General features: G+C 36.1%; 1 protein-coding gene across 3 annotated transcripts in view; it reads left to right on the forward strand.

Annotated features, from left to right (window-relative positions):
• Nucleotides 1–21,045, forward strand: part of EPS8 (epidermal growth factor receptor pathway substrate 8) — a 147,039-nt gene that overhangs the window by 24,330 nt on the left and 101,664 nt on the right. For 2 of the 3 annotated variants that reach the window (XM_049783695.1, XM_049783696.1), the window contains exon 1: nucleotides 1,572–1,663. The exons of the other annotated variant lie outside the window; for it this stretch is intronic. In XM_049783695.1, the coding sequence (XP_049639652.1) occupies nucleotides 1,619–1,663 (45 nt within the window). In that variant the 5' untranslated portion in view covers nucleotides 1,572–1,618. Of the gene's footprint in view, nucleotides 1–1,571; nucleotides 1,664–21,045 lie in introns of those variants that run through there. 3 annotated transcript variants of the gene reach the window in all.

A 21,045-nucleotide genomic window follows, 5' to 3' on the forward strand; every position in this document is an offset into this window, starting at 1 on the left:
TGGGAATGCTATTTAGTCCAGTCTTTCTGGAAAACAAGATAGATATTTCTCAAAAATTGGAAATTGAGCTCCCATATGATCCAGCAATACCACTCCTAGGGATATATCCTAGGAACACAAAAACACAATATAAAATTGCTTTCTGCACTTCAATATTCATTGTAGCACTATTTACAATAGCTAGAATCTGGTAACAGTCCAAATGCCTGAGAATAGGTGAATCACTAAAGCAACCGTGGTACATCAGCACAATAGAATACTATGCAGCTGTTAGGAAAAATGAAGTCCTGAAATTTTCCTATTCATGGATGGGCATAAGATTATTATGCTGAGTGAAGTGAGTCAGAGAGAGAAAGAGAAAGAGAGAGAGAGAGAGAGAGAGAGGGATAGACATAGAATAGTCTCACTGAACTGTGGGATATAAGAAAAATAAAAGACAGTATGGTAATAATATCCAGAGACAATATAGATGAAGGCTGGCAGAACCGATGATATAAAGCTTGTCACAAAAAGCATTGACAACTACCATGACAATAACAGTGAGTTAAAGAAGCAGAATGCCTGTCCTAGAGACAAGCAATGAGTAGGATGGAAGGGAAATGGAGGACACTGGTGGCAGAAAAGTTGCACTGGTGAAGAGTGGTATACATACTATGAATAAAACCCAACTACGAACATTCCTGTAACCATGATGCTTAAATTAAAAAAATTATTAAATAAAAACCTCTCTGAATAATTCAGACAGAGTTTATTAGGATTTTGTAAGTTTAGCAGGATAATATTGGTACCTATTAAGTTATTATTTGGAAAGTGACTCTTAGAAGAATTATGTCCAAACAACATTTTGTGGCATTTAACAGACCTTAGACATCAGTTGAAATTGCAATATTCTGGAAGGTCCCTTTGGACTCTCAAGTTCAGTGATAAAAGTGGTAAGTCATGTTCAGTTTTCATTTGGTGATTAAATCATTCCTGCTCATCTCCTCACCAAAGAAATTCTTTTAGCGCTTTCTGTGGTTTTCCACATTGCCGTTAAAGCTTTATTATTCCTGTCACTCTCTTGTTAGTACTGGCTCATATCCTGTCTTTTTTATTTCCTTCTGATTCTCTTCTGTCTCAGTCTGGGTTTCCCAGGACACAGACTTCAAGAAGGAAATCACTGTGCTGGAAGTTTGTTAAGAAGTGCTTTTGGGACTAACCTCCACAGGAGAAGGGAAGACACAAGTGTGGGGTAGAGTGAAGTTAGGCTGCTCTGTCATTTTGCTGAAGAGCTTGCTGTGAAGACTACTGCTGCAAAGGCTCATCCCTATTGTCAGTTGTGGAGCAGGAAGCAATTTTCTGAGTCCCAGGCCTGGACATGTGCTGGCCTGAGAAGGGAGCGGTGCTTTTCTTGATGAGATTCTATATACAGCCATGACCATTCTTCAGAAAGCTGATAATTGAGCCTGTCGCTGACAATATTGTAGAAACTATGGGAGAAATTCCTTCAGTTCTCTAAGATGGACTGACTCTATGGCTAGGTCATGGTTGACATTCTCATCCTTGCCCCCATTTTTTTTTTAAATGGGGTCATACCCAGGAGTGATAATCCATCTGATGTCAGGGACCTGACCGATCAATGCTGCTTATACTGTCTATACTTGTCTACAATGCTTTCTACCAGGTAATGTAGTGCTCAGAGTTCAGCTGGTTGGTTTGTGGGGAAAGAGGAACATGCTGTGAGAAAGATCCAACTGTAAGGCATGGGCTTTTCTACTTGAGTTATTTACCCTACCTTTGTCTCCCATCTGCAGAAAGATAAAGATATTTCAGAATGGCCTGGGTCATGGCCCAGGATTGGCAGAAGTAAGAAATTGTAGGGGCTGGAGCATTAGTACTATGAGTAAGGTTTCTGTGCACAAGGTCGATCCAGGTTCAATATTCAGCAGCCCAGATGGTCTCCTGCGCTTACCAGGAGTAACAAAAGACAAAAACAAAAAAAGGAAGAAATTGTGGGCAGTATGATTGGGAGCTTGTGGAGTTGGTTCTGGCAGATAATTGAATTCTGACATTGATTATTGCTTTTCTAAATAGTTTTTTCAAATTCTTTATTTTTTGGGGGGGTTTGTCTTGTTTTATTTTTGAACCATACTGGATGGTGCTTAGACGGTACTTATTCCTAGTTCTGTGCTCAGGCATCACTTTTGGCGGGGTTCAGGGAACCATATATATATATATATATTCAATCTCTATATATGTACACATATATGTACATACAAGGGAAGCATGTTTTCTGCTGGATTATTTCTCATGCCCTCTCCATAGTGATGGTATTTTCTTTAAATGTTATGAACAATTGATAAAAAATCTGGGAGCTCTGTGCAGATAAATGAATATTATCTATGCATATAAATTCCTTTTGGTAAAACCTACTTGTCTTGTTCAGTTTCTCATCTTTTAAAACATTAGTAAGTTTGGAGGTGCAGCTTGTAAGACCATCCCTATATATAAATTTTCTCACATATTTTATTCCTAAAGTATAAACTTATCTTTAGTGAAGATTTTTTTTGTTTTAGTTTTATTTTATTTTTTTCTAATGTAGAGCAATTCCAGATGATTTTGCTTATGGGGTGTTTCTTTAAAGTGGTTTCATGTTTGTTTTCTCCCAGATGCTCTAGGGATATAACTATTCCACAGCTCACTTCTATTTCCTTAGATTTCTCTTGCAAATAAGACTCAACTTTCAAAGCTGTTGCATCTGAGGGTTTTAATTTTTGGTAATCATATTGCCTCTACCCTGGCTTGCAGATCGTCAGAGAGATCCAGTCTCTCTTACTAGACCATCTTACCCTTGGGGGTTCAGCCTTTTATAGACCGCTGTGGTATCATGAAAGCTTTATATATCCACTTTATATATCCATCTCTGTCTTGGAATCAAGACTGCTACACAGTTGCACATGTTGATTCAGGTATTAAAAAAATGAGAGGCCAAAAATCTAGCCTAACTGTGCTCCCTAAGAGAGCCATTTCGCCTCACAGCCTTTCCTGGTGGGGAAATTCAATCAAACCCAAATTCAATCAAACCTACACACTCGGACTCCGGGGAAGTTCTTGTCAACCACCAGTGACAGGATCTCTTTGACCATCCATTTTAGCTTTGATTTAGAACTAGAGGATATTTCTTTATCTCAATACAAACTGTTTGTTTTAGCTTTCTCATTTTGTTCCACTCTTTTCCTTCATACTTTCTCTGTGTGCTTCACTTGAGCCTAGGCTATACCCAGAATTCTTATAAGTTACTAATTAACCTCTCTGTTCCTCAGTTGTACCCCTATTTAAAATGGGGACTAATGATAGGGTCTTTCTGACAAGGGCTAGTTGGATCAGTGTTGTTCATTATTGCTGTTCCCTTCACAACTTTTTTGACTCCACAGAAAGAGTTGGGAGCATGGTAGTGACTGTTTACTTACCTCACAAGAGGAAGTCTTAGTGAACGCCCTAGAGAAACCAGAGGAGAAACTTTGTTCAGTCTATTATAATACTGAAACTGAAGAGGCCTAGAAACTGAGAAAGATCCCTCCCTTTCTGCTGATGAGCCAAAGGTCACTTGGCTGTATAGAGTGAAGTGAGAGGATTCAATTATTCCCTGGAATATCCCGGAGAGACTTGGCTGGGACTTGGTAAGTTGAAGCTATGAATTATTTTATTTGCTAGGGAAGGCTCAAAGGCAAAATTATTATTGGGACTATTTGTAGACCTTGAAATATACAGTAATGCCTTTACTCCTAGGAAGCCTTTCGGCAATATTTTAAATTCTCAATTGATACTCCATGTGGATTCTGAACTTGGGTGAAGTTGATGTCACAGGATTCTTTTTCTTTGCCTCTTGACCCCTTGCATATGGAGATGGGGATTTAAAGAACTTCCTTTCTTCTATCATAGATTTTCAGAGTATGCTTACAGCCAATAAAGAAATATGTTGACCATTAAAAATTGGGAAACCTCAGACATAATACATCATGTTTCATAATATATCAAATTAAAAGTAATTTTAACTTCTCAGGAAAGGTGACTGTGATTGAATCCCAGGCTTCATACATGAAAATTACATTTAAATTAATCTAATATGCAAAATATTGTGATTATCCTATAAATACTAGCTACTTTAATTGTTTATATAATATTAGTTGTACTATGAAAATTTGATTATTGACCGAGTTTAGCCTTCTCAGTTATTATTGGCTTTGAATCCAGACTTAACACTGCCAAATTTCTGTGTAAATATTTTTCTTGGGACTTAAATTATAGTGAATATGTGTATTTGAAGTTTTATTTCTTAAAAAAAAAAAAAAGAACCACCTATATTAATGGAACTTGTAAATGTTCAAACAGTCAATTAATGGAAGTTTTTATAGAGCAACTTCTTCAAAAATTTCAATTTTATAATAATGTTTTAAATATAAAAATTGAGTTCAATAGCATATATTTAATATATAGTTCCATTTTTATAGTTCTTATCAATTTACTTGTTAAATTTAAATTTATTCAGGAGAAGGCCTCTTGATATTATGTTACTAGTATTTAACTTTAAGGCCAACATTCATTCTATTCAAAATACATGAACATCAATATTATGTCCCAGTATACTGGAGAACAAAATTAAATAATAAGTGGTTACATTGCTGGTACTGGAAAAGCAAAAGCACTTTAGAGTTCTGGTGCTATGGTTATGACTGTAGTGTTTGTTTTGAAATGTATTGTTAGATCTGTTGATTTTCCTGTAATGTGTCTATTATTTATTAAATTTCTCTGCACTATAAGGAGAAGCAATATAAACTGACACCGACTTTAACTATTCACCCAAGTGTCTTATGTAGCTTTTTGTAGCATATTATTATTATTTTTTTTAGAGGAGGGCTATACTCCAGCTCTGCCTAAAAGATCCTTCCTGACAGGAAGACCATATGGGAGACCATATGGGGCTGCTGGGGATAGAACCCAGGTCAGCCACAAGCAAGGAAAGTGCCCTACCCATTCTACTATAGCTCTTTTTTATTCTTTTGTTTGTTTGTTTTTAGTTTGGGGGCCACACCTAGTGACACTCAGGGGTTACTCCTGGCTATGCGCTCAGAAATTGCTCCTGGCTTGGGGGACCATATGGGACGCTGGGGGATCAAACCGTGGTTCATCCTAGGCTAGCGCGGACAAGGCAGATGCCTTACCGCTTGTGCCACCGCTCCGGTCCCATGATTCTTTTTTTCTTCACCTTGCTACAAAGCTTTGGTGATCTTTACAGGGCAAATTCCAAGGTAGATATCGATATTATGTTGAGAATAAGTCTCACATATATTCTGAGGACAGTATGTAAAATATTTTATTCTTTAACCCACTTATTCTGAGTTTAAGCTGGAGGTCCTCAAACCTACTTTTACCTGGAATTTTTCAAAGACATTTCTGCTTTTTTAGCAGAGAGACTTGGAAACTAAGTTTCTTCAGCCTAAGTAAATCACATATGAGAGAAATGACTGGCAGCTGGGCGAGGTATTCTGTTTACTTTTCTATGGAGTTAATTATAAAGATTTGTGTAGAGCTTTCTTTTTAGTTTATTTTTTCAGTGAAATCACATGTCAGTAATTCAGCAAGGTGAGCGTACTGGGTCTAGACTCTCTAGGATAGTGCAGGGTTCTGTGACCTATGCTTTGCCATGTTCAAAGACCAAGTTTGATCTTCAACACCACCATCCTCTATTGTCCCAGCACAGCTGCATATGCCTCTGATGAACCCCAACACTGCTGGTGTAAAACTGTACTTTGTTACCAGGGCCTGTCATGGAACCATCAGGTTTATTAACTAGCTGAATATCCCTAGGAATGCCCTCTGGGCAACCTTCCTACAAGTGCTTGGGAACCCTAAACTGTGCCCAATTCAACTAACAAAAATGATACAGTTTCAAAGAAACAAATTCAGCTCATTATATCTTAGAGCTTTATTTAAAGAATAGTTTTTTTAATTATATCAAATTTCTGTACAGATTATATGAAAAATTGTATTTTGACCATATACCTTATAAGATAGTTCTAATTTAACTTAAGAAATACTTTTATATTTTAGAGTATGTTTGTGTATATAATATTTTTTGGACATGAAGCATATACAATGGATTTTTAACTTTATAAAAATTATTAATAATTACTTAATAATTATCATGGTTGAAAAAGGCACTTGTTTTGTATGGAGCTGACCCAGGTCCCTAGCACAACATATGATCCCTTAGCACAGAGCCTGGAGTAAACCCTGAACATTGCCCTGATGTGGCCCCAAAACAAAAGAAATAAAAAAATTACTTAAAATTCATAATTTGTGGGGCTGGAGTGATAGCACAGTGGTAGGGCATTTGCCTTACAGACAGCTGACCCATGCGAACCTGGGTTCAATCCCCGGGATCCTATATGGTCCCCTGAGTCAGGAGCAATTTCTGAGCACAGAGCTAGGAGTAAACCCTGATTGCTGCTGGGTTTAGCAAAAAAAAAAATATCATAATTTGTGTATAATTTCTTAGCTAAACTTGGGTATCATCTAAATTGTAAAGCACCTTATAAAACATTATTTGTTAGGGTTAAACCTGAGCTAAATACATTTATTTCTTAAGCTTACCTTAGGTCTCAAATGAATGGTTATCCAAGAAAATTTTGCTTTTAGAAAAACTGATTCCAATTTTCTTAAGTATTAAAGTTATATTCTGTCAGATATTTAGATGGAACCATTTAAATATTCTAATTAAGATCTAAACATCTGATATGCATTCTTATATTCTTTCTCACCATTATGTACATATTTTAAAGTTTTCACTTATTTTGCAGATACCTTTTATTTCACTAATTTATGTGCCAAAGTAACTGACACAGTTTATGTCCATTGGGTAGAGCTGTGAATATCAATCCTGGACACAAAGCCCGGAATTGTAGTTGAGAAAAGCCTTCCTGCTGCTCAGGCTTGGCGTTCCAAAGATGCTGAATGAAGTCTCTTAACTTAGTCAGGATTTGTGACAACCTATTGGGCTTTCTTTAGCCCATTCATAATTGGCATTGCATTCTTCTGGTTAAAAAATGTCAGAAACTTTCCCATTTCCCATCATATAAAATTAAAAGTATGCTGTTTAAGATCATTTATAGTCAGATTTATGATCCAAATTTATTGTCTTTTTTTTTTGAGTATGTCTCCTATATCTTTTTTTTTTTTTGCTCATATCACAATAAGAAATAGGCTCTCTTCTATATATAATTTACTTCTTCTTTAAGGTCTACAAATCACCATTAATTCCCTCTTTCAGTGACTAAAATGAAAAGAAATCTCTTTTCTATTCTTGTATATTTCTTAAAGTGTTTCATATACCATCTGAGTTACTTTAGATATATAGTATTTTATACTTCATGTAAAACATTGATAGACTCTCTACTGAGTCTAGCCTTATTCTGTTGTGATGTGTTGAATATTATTTCATCTCCATTTCATGGTATTCAATAGAAGCTCATTATAAAAATGTTGTGATGGGATAGATAATAATGTCCTGGGAACCAGAGAGATAGTTCAGTGAGTAGTACATTTGCCTTGCATGCAGTTGACCCAGGTTCAATTCCTGGCATCCCAAATAATCCTGAGTCCTTCAGAAGTGCTTTCTTAGGGGAGAGCCAGGAATTAACCCTGGGAGTGATCCAGAAACAAACAAAAAAATGGAACATCTTAATTGTCAGTTATTTTAACCCTTGGCTGAAATGGACATGTGGGGGCAGGGCAATGAACCAGAGATCTAATCAAGTGATCAAAGTGATCCCCACATCTGGGAATGCTGAAGAAGCAATCATGGACGCAACTGAAATGTTTTTGATCATGTGCCATAATACTGACAGGGAAGGAATAGTATCTTCTTGCTGGTAAAGACTTTGAGTTGAGAGGGAATTGAAGAGGAACACAGGCTTTGTAGGTAGTTAATGTAATTCTGATTCAGGGACATTTCTCCTGCGTTTATCATAGGTTAGGAAATAAACATTGCCAGTTGAGCTCTTAATAATTTAAAAATGAAAATGTATTTCTACATGATGTTAGCACACAGTTTGAATATAATATAAATTTCTCCTTTGTCGTGTGTTTTGTCTAGAAATACTAGGTGAGTATAGATAATGTCAGTCTCCTTGCTAAACTGAGCTATAAACCTTTGAACAGTGAGCTCAAAGAACAAATGTTATGCTTTTTCAAGGTAAAGTGCAGTATTTTATATAGTTCTTTTGTTTGCTTTTGATTTTTCAGGTCTGGAAACTGAATCCAGAGTACACATATGGAGCCATGTGCTTTATCGTGTCTCCAACCACCATATTTATTACTGTTTTAATTTATTTAAAGCATTATATCTGTAGAATTGTGATCCGATCTTTGTTATTCTTTTCCACTTCAAGTGTGACTCATGGAGTTTTTGAGGATTGAACTTCAGGCTCAAATTTCTCTATAAGCCTTGTGGTTTTATCCTAGAATTGTACCTAGAATCATGATTTTTAGGAATGTGTAAAGCACCTTACAACAGAACTGAATTTTTTAATGATAAAATAGAGTGTGAGCTTTTGGTTCTCTTTTGTTGTTTTTCCTTTATTTCCTCCTCCTCAATTTTCTACTTGAAAGATATTGAATTGTTTTTATAAGAATTAACACAATAGCAAAAATGTGAAATCAAAAAGTGAATTTCTTTAACCCAGTGTTAAAGTTACCTGGAGAAGTGATTGGAAATCACTAAGGAAGGCTGAGAAGTAGAGAGAGGCCTGTGACCTCCTGAAATAAACACACACACACACACACACACACACACACACACACACATATACATATATGTATTTATCCTTAAATAATGTTTGATTTTTGCTTTTTGAACTTTCTATGCAGTAGGCACTGTTGCCGTATTTGCTTGACATGGATATGTCACAAAACCAAAAGAGTTTGTAAGTTATGTCTTTACAGATAGGAAAATGTGGCTTAGAGAAGGGATTAGTTTACATGTCCAATGTCACCATCTCATAAATATTACTGTCAGAGCTAGTTCTCAAGTTATAGTTGACTTCTGAGCCTTAGATCATAGTGGTCTATTAGCAGATGACATATTAATAACTTTTATTTGTGTTCTTCTTACTTAACTATATCTAATTGGCATCATTAGTTACTCATTTTACCTCTTTGATCTAAAAATTGCTAATCAGACTAAGACAGATCTTCAGAGGCAGAAAATAGCAAAATCTAATTTTGACACCTAATTTAGAGGTTTTATTTGTTTCTGTTTTGGGTTTTCCTGGGCCTTACGTATAGTAAGGGGAAATATATATATATATATATATATATATATATATATATAAAATTAAAGATAAGAAGTGATCTGAACTAGGGATAAAAAACTGAATTTGTTGGGAGTTAGGATAAAGTATTGGGATTAAATGGTGGGAGCGATAATAGAGATGAGAACCCAGTATGTATGTACAAAAAGCTGTTGCACCCAAATCACTGGTATAATTTAATATAAAAAAGAGGGCTCTGTTGGTGAGGAGGGAACTAGTTCATTGGCAGTCCAGCACAAAGAGTAGAGCAAGCTTCACAAAGAGGAAGTTGTGTCCGTAAAGCTAGAATGATATAGCATTCTATACATACTTAGGCATTTTGCCAAGAAAGATCATGCACATTTATGTGAGGGACAGTTCATGTTCAGTCGAGGAACATGAACCGTTTGGCATATACAAAAACATGGGAGAAAACATTAGCAAGACTTTGTTTTTAATATGATAAAAAGGAAGATGACTGCAGTCTAGGAGTAGCTCCCAATTGTACCAAATCTGTTACCAGATCTATCCACTCAGGGCACTGGAGTCCTTATCGCAAAGGTATTTGTAAGGTTTTATCTCCAATCAGACTCAAAAGAATGGAACAAGGTAACTGAGCCCAGAGAAGGTTTGACCTATCCTCCAAACTCTAAGCCTTAGCCAGATCTGCATCTCTCATAACCCAGAGAATCTAAATTTTGGGAGAGGGGTTAGATGAGGGAGCAAAGTTGCAAAAATGATTTGGTTACAATAATCTGCATTCTCAGAATGGAGCTTCAACTAGTACCAATTTTTATATAGGAATATAGGATAATGTGAAGAGCAATCTGAAGTCACAGTGTAAATTGGTTCTGCTGTGACTTTTGTTGTTGGTAGGCTTGGAAACCGAAGATGATAGTAGATAGGGTGACACTGGAAGCCGCCATTGGGCTCTATTGGTGCTTGTTTCTTCACAGGTGATGTGCTGCTTTTACTTTAACTGGTTGGTTACCTCCCAGGACCCGAGCTTAATCAGTGTTTGTTAAGCTAAAGGTGTCTTAGGAGCTTAAAAGATTGAAGAAGAGTGGAATTCACGAGTGAAGATTAAGAAAGAGTGGAATTCACAAGTGTTTAGGAATTAATAAAGTCAGGAGCAGCGAACTGTGGCCAGTGGTCTGTTTTTGCTCATTAAGCCAAACACAGTTATTTTATATTTTCAGTAGGCTTTTCAAAAAAAGTAGAAAAATGAAGAATATCATAGGTGCTCCGAAGCACCAAACATTTAGAACCACAACCTTTATGAAAATTTGTTACATCTGACCTGAAGGATGAGCCATAGAGCAAGAGCAGACCAGCCTTGCTGTCTTTTCAGAAATTGGATTAGAAGGTATTGTTTTATGGAAGGCTTTTCCAATGCCTCTCTTTTTCTCCTGTCACTATTACACATATGAAATGACTTGGTACTTATTTAGCTTTATTTTTTCGTTGCTTTTTGTGCTTTATGTTTATTCCCTTGAAAGATAAAGCTATTTTATGACTGAAGAAAGCAGGGTTATCGAGCGTTAGTAATTTAAACTTTTATTTAATAGAAAGGGATATTTATGTTTGAATCTCTTCACAGATAAAAGTGCTAGAGAAAATTTATCAGCAAAAATTAAATATAGGGCCTGAAGAGATAGCCCAGTAGGTCAGAGAATAGGTCTAGCATACTCAGGACTCATGTTTGATGCCTACTATCAAATGGACTCTCAGATACTAGCAGGTGTAGTTGCCCACCAGGCAGAGCAGCATCACATTGGGAGGCCTGATTACTGATATTACAGGCATGATAGAGTTGGGCCAACTATTGACTAAGTGGTCTGTATCCAGTAACTTCCTCTGCTCAAGCAACACCACCCTGAAAATTGTGTGTAGACTATTCAGAGTTCTGACTTAAAAATAATTTCATAGTACTGAAGAGGTAATACCACAAACAATGTACTTATCATACATATGGTTAACCCAGGTTCAATCCCTGGTATTCCATATGGTTCCTAGAGCTCTGACTTGAATGATTCGTGAATACAGAGCCAAATGTAAGCTCTAAGTGACCGCCAAAAGTCAATAGTAATGATGATGATGATGATTTTATAGGACTATAATGATTACTTTGCAAGAGACTGACCATGATTTGGTTCCTGACACTGCATATGGTCCCCTGAGCACTACAATGTATAACCCCAAATCAAAAAACAACAAAATTGTATTGATATTAGAAGTGAGATTTCTATTTATCAGCTAGTACTTAAAAACAAAACACTAAAGTTGTACACATAAAATATTAATTGGAGCATTAGATAATTTTTATTTAAATTTTTCCTATGAATGACCATTAGATATAAAAATTGTAAGAATGAAAAATTCCAAGTTGCTTGTTAACAATTTAATTTTTACTGAAAGAAAAGGCAAGTCTTAAAAATATTTTCAATAAATAAAATATACAAAATAGAAAAGTATGTTTTAGTGGAAAGTATACCAAGCAGCAGGTTATTTTTAAGAAATATGTATTAAATAAATATTGTGCTGTTTTGCTAATTGCAAAATTTTAGGGTGATTTCAGCATACCAACGTCCAGAAGAGAAATCAGTTAAGATGAAACTCTGGAGTTGTACAGGCAAAAACCCTTGAGAATTATAATGCTTCCAGACAATGTATGTTAGGCCTTGAGGATGTAGAGAGCTTGGCATAGTCAAAGGAAAATCAGAAGAGCTTATTGCATCTCCTAATGACTGAACACATGAATGACATTTTTGGCTTATTATTGAAAATACAGCTTTCTACATAGAATACCTGCTCACCCCTAGTGAGCTCAATAAAGCAAGAATTATCAAATGGACACTGCTCAGTGAGTATTTGTTGCAGGATGAAGAATACTGGTCACTTTCAGGGGCACAGATGGATGGTAATCCCAAATTATTTTGTGTGTCCTTTACAGCCTCGCTTGCCCAAATTATTTTGTGTGGCCTTTACAGTCTCGCTTGCCCAGTTCTTTATGCTGCAGTCAGAGTATCTGAATGTAACTTGAGCTACTCAGCAGAGAGAGCATCAAGTGGTTGGGATCTAATCCTGAGAAGAAAAGTAATGCAATTCATTAAAAGTAGTGTAATGAATATTCTTACAGTGTGGAGAGTTCATCTGATGGAGAGAGCATGATTATATCTTTGAAAATAAGCCACGGGGGGTGGGGTGGGGTGGATGTTCTGGCCTTGAACAATTGATAGGTTTAGGGGTTTAATCACAAAGTTAAAAAGTGCTTCCAGTTTGAGATTACATATTCAAAATTATATTTGAAGTTGTAGTTGGAGATATTTTTACTTAACCAGTTGATCTTGCAATGATGAGTTAAAAAATAGATGGGGAAGAACAGAGATATAAATTTCCCAAGTCTGTCATAGTTGGTCTTCCAGTGGTCACCATAGATGCCCACAAGATGATTTTTTAAGATGTACATTACAAAGAGTAGGAGAAACAAGAATTTACAACAGTAGAGGAAAGAGGATAAATTAGTCTTTGAAGGCAAATGATAACAGACAGGAGGAAAGAAGCACACCCAGGGTTGGCCTTAAATGTTACTCGTTTTGAGTTAAGAAATAGCTGATAAGTGGAAAGATAGTGCCTGGATCACCCATTAAAAGCAAATTTAATAAAGATAATACTGTGTATTTTATTTAAGTATGAACTTTAATAGAATCAGATTATCAGAAATTTAATGTAACTTTGAGGAAATTTCTTAATGCAGGCCTTAATTCTTTCCTTAGAAAAAAAGAGTACATTTGGGGCTGGAGAGAGTACAGCAGTAAGAGTCCTTGCCTTGCAATGGGCAGACCTAGGTTCAATATCCTTGGCATCACATATGATCTTTGAGCCCCATTAAAGTGATCCCTGCACATAAAGCCATTGCTGGGTATGGCCCCCTAAATATTTTCAAAAATTAAAAAGAATAATGTTGCCTGTAGATAAGGAAAGAGATTTATTGTTGTTGGTTTAGTTTTGCACTGCGTAAAGTGGCACCTCCCAGGTGGAGATAATATAATTGTTTCAGTGGGTTTTTTGGGAAGGGATTGGTAGTACTGGCAGGTAAAAAATTTCACTTGTTTATTTTAAATAAATTGTTATTATTACGATTACTGACTAGTTAGTGCCTCTTAGCTCCTTCTAAGAATAGGGAATATTATAATTACCATTTGAACAACAATTTGTTTTCTGTAAAGACATCAGGTTAGGGCTGGAGTTGTAGTATAGTAGGCAGGGTGCTTGCCTGGCACGTGAGCAGACCAGTTTTGTTTGGCACCGAATACCTTCCCTTCCCTGACCAAGATTTGCTGCTGGTGATCTCTGAGCACTGCTGTGTATAGCCCCCAAACAGACTATAAAGCCACATCAAGTTAATACTATCAGTCCTAAAATTATAAATAAATTTTTGCCTTTTGTGTTGCTGTTTGTTTTGTGGGAGTGAACCACATTCTGAATAAACTCATGGTGTACTTCTGGCTTTGTGCTCGAGAAATACCTCTGGTGGTGGTGTTTGAATGACTATAGGTGATGATGTGGATGGAGCCCAAATTGACTGCATACAAGACAACCTCCTTACCCACTGTACTGTTTCTCTGGTTCATTGCTTCTAGAGCTTAACAGTACTTGTTATCATCAATGTGTATTTCCAATTGATATTTGATAAAGAACTTAATAATTGATTATAAAATATGAATCACTTCTTTTCACTTTAAAAGTTTGACTTTGAAAGCCTTTATAATGTATATCATATCCAACATATATGTATATATTTGTAATCTCCTTAAGAGTACTAATCTATTTTATTTTGTTCAGTAAATATTTATTTCAAAGTGTCTGTATTAGATTGTGTAAATTTGCAGCTAAAAAGTGAAAATTGCAGAAAAATATGAGTTCTTTGAATCATTTCATAAACCAAATGACTCATCAGTGAATATATCCATTTCAAATAATTTTATGCTTTAAAAGCAACTTTAGATATGCATTTTCTTATTTCATCCTCTGAACATACTATAAGATCTCTTGAAGTAGAAAATGGACCCTTTATTCCATTTGACAAATGATAAAATGAAGGATCAGGAAGAAATTATTTATAAGAGGTTCTGCAGATAATGTGAGAGCTGGACTCCAAATCAAAAATGGTGAAAAAAATGAACCAATGCTCATTCTATTTTTTTCTTCCTTGAACACAGTTTAAATTTTTTGCTTTTTATAGCTCTTAATCTTTAGTATATTGTATTATATTATATTTTGTTGCAAATAAAACTCAGTACACATATATATGTATGTTCATGCATACAGAATTTGAAGGATGGTTCTAATGTATCTTTGCAGGATAATCTTTCATGTCTCTGCATATCCTCCTCTCAGAGGCAGCTGCTACAAAGACTTATCTCTCATACCACAGACCAGGCAACCTTACCTGTTGGCCTTGTAGACATTTAAGAGTTTATCATTCCTCAGTTGTTTTTATCTTATTGTGGTAACTAAATACAGATTATTAAAATATGCCATTTTATTTTATTTTTATGAATAAATTCTTTAATTGATTATAGGAAATATACAATTACACAGATGTTTATCATTGAGTTTCAGTCATACAATGCACAATACTCTTCAACAATACACATTTCCTGACACCAGTATCCCATTTCCCTCCCTTACTCCTCCCTGCCTGCCTCTGTGGCAGACATTTTTCTTCTCTATCTCTCTCTTAAATTTTTTCCTTTTAGACACTATGGTTTGTAATATTGTTACTGAAGGGGTATCCTGCATATCACTTTATCCCCTTTCAGCAACCAGTTCTTGTTTAGAGTGATTATTTTCAACTATCATTGTCATAGTGGTTCCTTCTCTGCCCTAATAGCACTTCTTTGCAATTTGTGAAAAGCTTCCTATCATGGACTGTTCCTCCTGGCCCTCATCTCTATTGTCTTTGGATATCCGTACCATAATATCAGTATTTTTATATCCTACAAATGTTTGCAATTATGTTATGTCTATGCCTCTCCCTCTGACTCATTACTCCCAGCATAATACTCTCCTATCCATCTATGTATAAACAAATTAAAACCTGCCATTTTAATCATCTTGTAGTATAGAGCTCGGTGACATCAAGTATAGTCACAGTTGGATGCAACCATTAATAGCACCCATCTTTAGAATTTTCTTTCTTTTTCTTTTTGGAGATCTCAGAAATTAAAGGAAATAAAATAAGGGAATCATGTAGAGCTATCAGAAACCAGAAAAATCTGATTTTTCAGGACATAACTGAGAATGAATAAGGCAGAATTTCTGAATTAGTTAACCTGGGTTCCTAATCTCTTAGGAATGCCATCATCATTAAACAGCAGTAGAATTGTCATTCCCTCTGTTGATTTTTCCAAAAGGGTTGACCAGATTTTCTTTACATGCTGTACAATTCCCTCATGATATCTAATCATTCTGTGTAAATATTAGTGAGATATCGCTCCAACCCAAATGTTGCTGAGTTAAAAGTAGTTTAAACGTGTTTCTAGGGGGAGAGATACTCCACTCCAAAAAATGAATTAATTTTAGTAGGGGAATTTTATTTACTATGTCACTTGGTCAAATGTGGTTCTTTAAGGAAACAATAACTTGCTCTTGGTCTTAACATCACACTGAGCAGTCAGGCTTCCAAGAGCACCTCTCTGAAACCTTTAGCACCTCTGAGTGGTGTCAGCACTAGAAATCATGTTTTCTTAGCTGCTCCTCTGAGGGCTTTAACCTTTTCAGAGGCATAAATAGGCCTTCTTGTACTATTCTTCAATAATCTGAAGGTCAAAGTGGTATGCTTTTTTTATTTACTCACTCTGCCTCATTAGATAACTCAGAATTTCTTTTTCAAGTATTTAGATTCAAAATACGCAATTAATATTTTAAAAAGTGTCTATGAATCAGTTCTAGATAGGAGTAAAATCTTAACTAGCTGACTTGACATATCTTACAGGATGGTCTTTCTACAGAAAGCAAAATAGTGTGAAAGTCAGATGTTTGAACTTCTTCCAGTGTGGATTACTCAAGAGGAAACAAACAGCAAGACTCAATTTAATTGCTTGTTATTTTGAAGAAGGAAATGTTATGTGTATTTTTCTTCCCCAGGGGCTGTGTCCAGGGCAGTATCATTTTGGTGTTTTTATAGTTCTGTGAGATGTTTCCCATGTTTTAGAACTAAAAAACAAGTGAGATTGACATAAATGCATCTGGACAGTGGAATGCTTTAAAGCTTATCTGAGTAATTGTTCTTGTTTTAAGACTTGGTATGATTTATTCTCAAATTGCAATGATAATCACAGTCACGTTTGATTTTATGTAGTAATGTATAAGAAGAACACACGAATGTAATCACGTGTAATTAAGCAGTGTTTATCTTTATACATTTCTGTTTAATTGTGCTTCTGTCCATGTATTTGCATATGTATGTTTGTGCTTTAGCAGCACACCATTGAGTGGGAATTAGAGTTAGATACATATGTGGCATACATACTGGTGTTTTACATTGATCTGCCTAGGTTTGAGACATTACCAGTATTAGCTAAGGTATTGGACAAGGTACTTCATTGTTTTGTGTTATATCTAGGTAAAGGTAATGATAGTAACTTTAGAGAACATGTGATTGTAGTTGAATTCCAAGAACATTTAATAATACTGATGCATAAAATAAGTGTCATTTATTGTCTATAAATCATTATTGTTTCCCTCACAAATGATTCAGAAAGGAGAAAAGAATTCCCTTGAAAGAAAAGTGATTGTTTAGAAGCCAAAGGCATTAGTTAATTTTGGGAATCAAATCATCAAGTTTCTGCTTCGTAATTTTAGAAATTATGTTATAAGGAGAGAGATGTGTACATGTCAATGATTTATTCATTCACCTGGGGTCACCTGTGATTGACTGCATTTAGAGTCTTTTCTTTAATAACCAGTTTATACTGTGTTGATGACTTTGGAAATCTGGTTGGCTTTTGAAAGTATCTGTCTTTTGTTCATTTAGTTTGAGACATCAATTTGTCTAATTAGTGTTAGAAAATGGCACTTGTATATAATACTTCCTTCCAAGAAAAACATTGGGTGTTTCAGGAAGTGGTCTTGGTGAGTCAGAGGATAATACTTTTTCCTCTGAGTCAGTTCTGAACTTTCCTGATATACTTTACCAATAGTTCTGCTTTTTGGGTCAGATGTAAAAACCTTTGATACATGACCACCCTAAATAGCATTTTCTTTCATTGCATTCTGTTCCCTCATCACTTAGGGTTTCGACTCATTATGGCTGTGCACAACTTAAGTGCAAAAATTACATTTACCAAAGGTTACTATTAGTTAACCACCTACACTCAGAGAGCTGCAGAGTACTAAATCAGTGTTTCTTTACTGTCTATATTAAAAACATTAACCATAATAAATAATAACCATATAGCTAGATGTTAATATAGCTATAGAAGACAATAAAAATAAGGATTTGAGTAATTTTCTAAAAGGGAGGTATAAATCAGTGTTGGAAGAAATATTTAGGGAATCAACAGCGACCTATCATGAATTAGTGCATGATAGGATTAGGCAAGAAATTAGGCAGTAATGGTTCATAGTTGGGAGTGCTAGATAAAATATGGAAGATTATAGGGGCCAAATAGTACAGTAGGTAGATGTTTGTCTTGCATGTGGCCAACCCAGGTTTAATTTCCAGCATCCCATACGGTGCACCAGTCACAGCCTGGGGTAATTTCTGAGTGCAGAGCCAACAGTAACCTCTGAGCATTGTCCAGTGTAGGCACCCCAAAATATGGACGATTATAGAAATTATTTAGGGTACAGATGTGGTGGGCCTTGAATGAAAAACCAAGACTTTCCTTATGTGTGTGAGTATACTGGCAGTAACAGTTTTCACTCCTGTTTATATGTATTTCTCTTGAGTTACATATTTCATTGACTGAAATGGATTTTATATATATATATATATATATTCGTGAATTTTATTTTCAGATCCAGTATTTAAAGAAAGTATCTATTTCTGTTGTTCTCCAAATGCACATTTTTTCTTAGGAAGATAAAGTAGCTGACTGCTATAAATACAGATGTTAAATGATTCAAGTCCGCTTTTGCACATGATCATCTTAATTTGACTCATTTTCCAGTCGTCTAAACAGAGATTAGATTTGTCCAAGTTTACAGGGAGATGGCAGAGTCTGAATTCACATTTAGAGCATTATTTCATTATAGTATGTTCTTGTTACTGGACCTCAGACCACCATAAGAGCATTGAAAGAATATACTTAGTACATTGTTCCTTACTGTTTCCATTATCTGAAAACAGCACTTCAATGCATTTTTCTTTCTCTGGAAATGTTCTTAATTGAGGGAACAGGGAAGTGGTCTTTGGATGCTAAGATTTTGCCTTCTGCACTCCTTTTGGGGAGCTGCAGTCACATGGTCTTTGTTTCTTAATAATTAGCTACTGTTAAGTCAACAAGATTTGTGGTGATAGCCTGTGTTAGGGACCTTGTTCGAGCAGTAATGACTTGTACTGTTGGGCCCTTACCCACTTATTTTAGTGGATTGATAGTTGCTTTTTTTCTCTCAGGTTTATCTTAAGTTTTTGGCTTCATGAACTGGAATCTGAGTTTTCTGTTTTGACCCTCTATTCACAGGACTGTGCCGCTCTCTTTACCGTATTTACTAGGTGGCAAGGAAGCAGCCATGTGACTCTTGGCACAACTGACCTTCCCCAAGGTGACAGCAGTTGAGATTCCTCATGGCTCTTGTAAACATCATTGTAAATTCATCTTGCACTAGTTACTAGTTCTAGCATGTTGCTCTGTGCTTTCTATTCCCAGTGATGAGAAGCAGCAAAATTGTGGGTTTCTTTTTTCCAACAAAGGACAAAGTTCCTCTTGTCACATGCTTTCTTTGCTGACCGATTTGGTGATTCTGAGAGTTGTGTACAGCTGGTCCTTGGTTGCTTATGTAATTTTCCCCGCCCTTCAAAAGTGGGAAAATAGAATGCTTTTCTCCTCTGCTTTTGTTTCTGCTGGGTGGTCTGTACTGGGAAATTTATCTAAGCGGGTCACTGATCTATTAAGCGGTCCATTGTCACTAAGCTGATGCACTGAATTTTGGAACTGCAAAGAACTCTTGGAAATGGCCAAGTTTCCAGCTTAATCAGCACTAATTGGGACCGAGAGTTTCAATGACATATCCAAGGACACAGCCTGCTCTATTGCTGTCAAAGGCAAGGAATAGTTTCAGCTATGGTCTTCCAGACACAGCACACCTGTCTCAAGTTCATGTCTAGGGGATGTTCATGGCATGTACTGTGAGATGTTTTCTCCAATCAATGGTATGGGACGTGGTAGGGACTGCATGCAGTCTTGGACAAGGGTCAGAGTTGGAAAGGTAAGAAGTATCATGTGAGAGATAGATTTTGTCACTCCATGGGATAAACTATACATCAAGTTAGGGAAGCAGGAGGAGTCAGCTCTTTGTTTCATAATGGGGGGAAAATCATGGATTAGGGATCTATAGTAAGTAGTTTTAAGTTCTTAAAAGAACTTGTTTATTTGTTTTTTGGTCTTTTTTTTTTTTCTGTCTGCTATGTCCTAGAGATGCTAAATGTTTTCTGATTTGAATTTGCTACTTGGATAAATACTTTCTACTAACATCTTTTGTTTTGTGTGCTTGTTTGGCCATACCTGACAGTGATGATTCAGGGCTATTCTGGGTTGGTGCTTGATGACCATGGTACTAGGGATCAGTCTTAATCTGTGTGCATAGCCATGTACCAGTCCTTTGAACTATCTTATGGCCCCTCTTTACGATTTTTTTTCTTGATTTTAGAGCATTTTCCCCCAGTTGTTTTATTTTTTCTCTTTTGGTTTTTGGGCCTTACTCAGTAGTTCTCAGGGCCTATTCTCTGCTTATTCTTGGAAGTCATTCCTGGTGCTCTTTGGATGACCTTCAGTATGGGGATTGAACTCAGGTGCCTATGTGCATATGCACCAACCCTTTGAGCTATCTCCCATGTCCTTTATCCTGTCTTACTACTTAAAATGAACACCTCAGTTGCACCAAATAAAAATTATTGATGGTCATACTCTTCTCACAAATTAAGAACTGGACATCTTCCTATGAGTTAGGAGCTATGCTTAGCACTTGATATATAGTGAAATTATTTGTGCTTAATCTTAAAGAATTTAGAGTTCTGGTGGCAAGAGAACTTTAAATTAATGCAGCTTAGTGTTAGACTGGCAAGAGGGAAACAGTGCGCTGCAGTATCACCTCAAGTGCTACAAGAGCACACAAGTAAGGCATTTCTATTTGAGAGATGCCACCAAAGACTCTTAAGACTGAAACCAAGGTTTGATGTACAGGTGAAGGTGGGAAAAGGGTTTTGGAGGAAAGAAAATATTCCAAGCAAGGGGTTTAAGTTAAAGATAGGAATTTGCACAAATTATTGTTCAGTCTGGCTGATATATGACACATCTGTATGAACATAGGATAGGAGGGTGCATGAAGGTCCCAGGAAGGTGTTGGTGTGAGAAGCAATTTTACAGGTAGCTTTTACAGATAGACAACACAGGGTTGGAGAGATAGCATGGAGATAAGGCATTTGCCTTCAGAAGGTCGATGGTTCGAATCCCTACATCCCATATGATCCCCTGAGCCTGCCGGGAGC

This window comes from Suncus etruscus, chromosome 11, assembly GCF_024139225.1.
Source record: "Suncus etruscus isolate mSunEtr1 chromosome 11, mSunEtr1.pri.cur, whole genome shotgun sequence".
Classification (NCBI taxonomy): domain Eukaryota; kingdom Metazoa; phylum Chordata; class Mammalia; order Eulipotyphla; family Soricidae; genus Suncus; species Suncus etruscus.